The sequence below is a fragment of the Gavialis gangeticus genome, unplaced genomic scaffold (genome assembly GCF_001723915.1).
Source record: "Gavialis gangeticus isolate Ggan-Ray unplaced genomic scaffold, GavGan_comp1, whole genome shotgun sequence".
Lineage (NCBI taxonomy): Eukaryota > Metazoa > Chordata > Crocodylia > Gavialidae > Gavialis > Gavialis gangeticus.
In genome coordinates, this window is record NW_017729028.1 from 36,614,615 (window position 1) to 36,620,156 (window position 5,542).

Genomic DNA, 5,542 nt, shown 5'->3' on the forward strand with positions numbered 1-5,542 from the left:
CCGGTTTATGTGTAGTTTCTGTCCCTAAACCAAGTGTTACAATTTTGCAGATTGCATTGATTATAAGAAATCATACTCTATTTCATATCTGCCCTTATTAAATTATTTCTTTACTTCAAATACTTCCCCTTGGCAAGTCTAGTCACAGTCTTCATGGACTTTTCCCAGTCTTTCAGGATGTTCATGTGATGATATTTGTTGGATTTGGTTTCCTGATGACCTTCCTGAAGAAATATGGATTCACCAGTGTTGGAATCAACATGCTCATTGCTGCTCTTGGTATCCAGTGGGGCACCCTCATGCAAGGGTTTTGTCATATGAAAGCAAGGAAAATTCAGATTACTGTTAAAAGGTAGGTATAACTTTCTACCAAGCTAAATACTTCTCCCACTAAAAGCAATGGCAACATGTTCCCTGACTACAGGCTCAGCCTCTTTAAGTGCATTAACATTGATGGAAGTCTTTTCATTGACTACTATAGGGTTTTTGATCTCCAGGCCTATAAAAGGTACACCACTGTGGGTGAACCTACATGCGTGCTTTATTACAGCTGACTAATTAGCTCCACAGTAAAGCGTCACAGTCTACACGTGTGCCAGTATTAGGGCTCAGTAAATTAATTAACTCTACCTTAGGATAGTACTGTTGGGGACAACAGAATCCTATAGCAGAGTAATTTACTCCACTGAAATGCACGTGTAGATGGTGACAGAGGCTGGCTGGGGCATGAGGGTGCTAAAGTGCAGGGGGCTGTCTGCCATCTACCCTGACACTTGAGCACCCTCATGCCCCATCCAGCCCCTCTGCTGCCTGACGCCGTCACCCAGAGCCCAGGGCTGACCCCACCCCACCAGGCCCTGCCAGCCCAGGGATGCTCCATCGGTGCTCAAACTGCTGTAGTCCCAGGCACACAGGTAGACAGTATGCCCGGGAACAGCTTACTCCAGTGCAAACTGTGCCAGAATTTATCACGTCGCCTTAATGACATGTGGAGATGCACTACAGTGATGATTCATAATAAATGTTTATTATGCAAATGAGTCCTCCCAATACAGTATTTGCCAGAATATCTTAACCCAGCCCAGGCATAGCCAGCTGACAGATTGTGCATCTGACACACTGTTTTCTGTTGTTTGTTATACCTTACTGAAAAACCCAATAGAGGGCATAAAGACTAACTGCCTTACAATCAGCTCCCTGACAGAGACTTCACTAGAAGCTTTCTTGCATAAGTGAGGGCTCTCAGTCAGGTATGAGTTAACATATTTTCCCAGTTCCCATATTAACCGTACCTAGCACCTGCCCACAAAAACATCACTGATGCACATAAGCAGGAAAGCACCGAGAATTTCCCAACCGAGCTACACCCTGTGACCTGAGAAGAGCCATTGAATAGAGCAGGGCTGGGGCAGGAAGGGAAGGGAAAGCCAGAAGGAAGGGGATCCTGGAGCCCCTGGATCCTGCTGCAGCCAGAGCAACAGGGGGAGTGACAGCCTGTTGGGAACCCCAGTTAACCCCTTGTAGGTTGCATACAACCCATGGGCCACCAGTTAGGCAGCCCCAGAGCAGAACAAGGGGTTTGCCTCCCCTTAAATTGCCTGTTAGTGTATGGGAGCATCTGTCTATGGTTCAGAAGTCTGAGTGTGATTTGTTCTGGACCTGAGCCAAGGGCTCCCTCCATTAATACCAGCGGTCAATGGGTAGCTGGTCCTGTAGGCTGTGGAGTCAAATTTAGCTTGAGGACATGTTTCTTGTAAACCCTACTGATATTAAACCTATTAGATAGGCTTCTTTTTTGACACTTCCCATGGAAATGTCAGCACTACAAATACAAGACACATTTTCTTGATGTTCTCAGTAGCCTACTGCCATCTCCCTTATTCAGTTTTCATCCAGCGTGGCAAGGACGGGGTCTGTGCGGGTATGGTGGTAACCTTCCAAAGGACCCTCTCTGTGATCTAGACCAAGTCATGGACCCCACACTGCAAAGAGCCTCCTGAGGAGGGATTTGTTATTGTTGTTAAGCACAATATAGGACTCTAACATGCTTCTTTTTAAGTCCTCAAGTGTTATGGTGTTATGGATGACATTATTTTTTACATGTTTGTGTTCCATTTCATTTCTGGTCATGCTCAACTGATTTTCATTTATGCAATGTTTGTCTGTTTTGGTGTCTGTTTCTTCCCATCTCCTTAAACCCAGCATGATCAATGCAGACTTCAGCACGGCAACTGTCTTGATTTCATTTGGAGCTCTCCTGGGGAAAACAAGCCCAGTCCAAATGATGATCCTGACGATTATGGAGATCACATTCTTTTCATGCAATGAGTACCTCGTTGTGGATGTCCTCAAAGTAGGTACCATGCTTTTATTTTTAATAAGTAAGGGGAAAGGCTAAATCTCCTGTAGGTAAAGCAAACACCTCTCTGCTCTGCCAAGGTGCACTTCAAGCCTTTGCTTTTGTTTTTCAATTGCCCGACTTGCTTCCGCTGTCTAGCCATCTCATTGCTTAGCTTCAGCATTAAAATGCTACTTCTCTGTGACACAACTTCCTGTCTCCCTCACTCACTTGCCTATTCCTCTTTCTCTCTACTTGCTAATTCCAGGTGTTGGCATAATTTGTGACTGCCAACCACCTGAAAGTCTTCTTGTGAAGTCCATCTTGTGGCATAAAGTGTGACTGTAATATTTTTTATGAGATGGACTAATATCTTTCAAAATGAGCAGTAAAGGATAGTTAACTTCTAGATCTATTGGTCTGAGAAAACCTACAGTGAGAAAGTACTGGCACCATTTAAATCTTGAGAAAGAGCTTCATGCTCAGTGTGAAACTAGCTCTCTAGGAGAATGAGAAGCAGGAGCAAGCCACTGGAGGTCTCCTTCATTATTTATATACTGTAGGCCCTACTTTAGATCCCAAGATCAGGACTCTTAAACCTAAACTAACATTTTCCTCCTGTATCATTCTTGTCTGTCTATCTGTGCAGAATTACCAGTAGGACAGTGCAGTGGTTGGGGACAGTTAACAAACAATTCTCACTTCTTAACATATATCAAACTTTCCCCACCCCCCCCCAGAGATTCACTTGAGCAACAAAACATCCATCCAGAACTAACTTCCTAACACCCCACTATTCAAAAGTGTGCAAATTTGAGTTTTTGATAAAAGAGGATTCACCCACAAAATTGAAACTAAGCTTTTGAACTCTTCCAAGGTTTTAGGATGCTACACCCACAAGTTTTGATTTGTACCCCCTCTGAATAAAAGAATGGAAGTGTTAAGGGCCAGGCATCTACTGGTCTTAGGCACCTAGGTGTGATCTTAGTCCACTCTGCTTAAGTCCCTGAACAAACATTAATTGACCTACTTTTGTAAAAAGTCATAATTTTAGCTATAAGAATAAACCACAAAAAAGAGCAAGCAGAAGGAAGCGTTATGTTTTTGAAGGAACTCTAGTAGGGTGGAATTGGGTCTGGACATAACACTTTTAAGAACTGTTAAAGGATCATCTAAAAAGTACTCTGTATAACTAGTAAAGAATAACTCATGATAACCATTGTGTCTTTACTGTGGTACATCTTCGTTCTGTAGTGCTTTCAGCTGCTAACTCCTAGTCTCTACCAAGGAAAGTCAATTGACAAACCAATCCAAACTCTTCCTGTCTTAAATCCTGTCTTCTCCATTACCACAATATGGGCCACAACAGTGATAGGGTTTATATTCTTTCCCCTATTGTAGGCCACAGATATTGGAGCATCAATGACTATTCATGCTTTTGGAGCTTACTTTGGTCTGGCTGCAGCCCGAGTCTTGTATCGCCCTGGTTTGAAAAAAGGTCATGAAAATGAAGAGTCTTCCTATCACTCAGACATGTTTGCTATGATCGGTAAGTAAGAGGCAGTTGTTGTAAAAATAATGGCGAGTACTACTCAGTTGTGCCCTTTCTCATCCACTACATATGGTACTCACCTTGCTATGCTACAACTTTTTGCTCATGATCCTTGCAAGGAGTTACTTTTTTTCTGCCACTGCTGTTGTGTTTTCAAAACAACCCAAAATTGATAACTGCTTAAAGCAAAAAAGGGAGACAAAAGAGAGACAAATTCCAATGGGAGAGAGAGATTCAACAAAGCATTTATTTAAAAGAAATTACTATCATTTTCTTATTGGAAAATCTTTAACCACCTCTAGTTAATGAGTCAAATCTCCCAAACCTTCCTGTTAGGTAAGTGATCAGTATATCCCATTTGAAAAAAAATTAAGACATAAAGGACTTATAGGTATGATTCTTCTACCTTTCCTTACATTGAGGAGTTTTAGCTTGCAAGAATCCCAAAGGACCTACCCCATGAGTAAGGTATTATTTACGGCAAAATCTTTTCCTCAGTGACTTGACAATGGCCATAGAACAAGTCTTCGGGTGAACCCAGACAGACCAGGACTAATTACTACACTTATGTTTCTCTTTGTCAGTCTCCTTGAATACTGCCTTACATAGGGAGGGAGAGAAAGAAGCTCAAAAGTGCCAGGGGTCTAATGTCTAGTGTAACACACTCTTGTGTAGTATTCCATCACTTTTCCAAGCATTTGATCACTTGTCAGGCATATCGCCCTCCTTCTGCCATTGGGAAGCTATTTGTGCTTTGCTGGATCTCTGTCATTCAAAACCCTCCAGTAATGAAATGATTCTTTGTATTCCTACAGGCACTCTTTTCCTCTGGCTGTTCTGGCCCAGTTTCAACTCTGCCATTGCAGTACCTGGGGACCCTCAATACAGAGCAATAGTCAATACTTACTTCTCTCTAGCTGCATGTACGGTCGCAGCATTTGCCTTCTCCAGCTTCACTGACCATAGAGGCAAGTTTGCTATGGTAAGATAATTGTTTCTGCCATTGAACCTAGCATGGAATTGCAAAGAGTCACCAGTTTTTAAAGGTATTGAGAAAATACCTACCCTCAAAGGAGTGGTTTCTAAAAACTTAGGACCCTACTTAACCATATACTGAGACTATCCTACTGTTTTATTGTGAATCCATGGATTGACATATCTAGTCCTGGCTGCAGCAGTTACTGGGTAGGAGGATCAAAAGCATGTCTCTAAGGGGATTAATTCCTGACTTTCTCAATAGCACATCCATTTCTGTGGGACACATTTAAATGAATTAATACATCTTTTACAATGTGATGACAAAGAAGGTGCATGCAGTAAGTCACACTGGGCATTTTTACACATGAAAGTGCCGCAGCACCGGGCACTTTGAAAAGCACTCGGTGCTGCCGCACTGCCAGTTGTATAAGTGGTGAAATGCACATCAGCGCACAGAAAATAGCAGGAGTCCACTTTTCAACTCAAACGCATAGAAGGTATTTGAATTCAAAAGTTCACTGCTGCCATTTTCTCCGTGCTAACGTGCATTTTGCCACTTCTACAACCGCAAGCGATGCAGCTCCATGTGTGTCAGCTCATATGCGGAGCAGACTCGCTTATAGTTTCATAGTTTCATACTTCGTCGGGTCAGAAGAGACCTGAGCAGATCATCA

The 5,542-nt window shown here is 42.6% G+C and overlaps 1 protein-coding gene across 1 annotated transcript in view; it reads left to right on the plus strand.

The window, feature by feature from the left end:
* Positions 1–5,542, plus strand: part of RHAG (Rh-associated glycoprotein) — a 44,045-nt gene that overhangs the window by 20,693 nt on the left and 17,810 nt on the right. The window contains exons 2-5 of the mRNA XM_019520953.1: positions 169–352; positions 2,203–2,353; positions 3,740–3,887; positions 4,706–4,872. Coding sequence (XP_019376498.1) covers positions 169–352; positions 2,203–2,353; positions 3,740–3,887; positions 4,706–4,872 — 650 coding nt within the window. The remainder of the gene's footprint in view (positions 1–168; positions 353–2,202; positions 2,354–3,739; positions 3,888–4,705; positions 4,873–5,542) is intronic.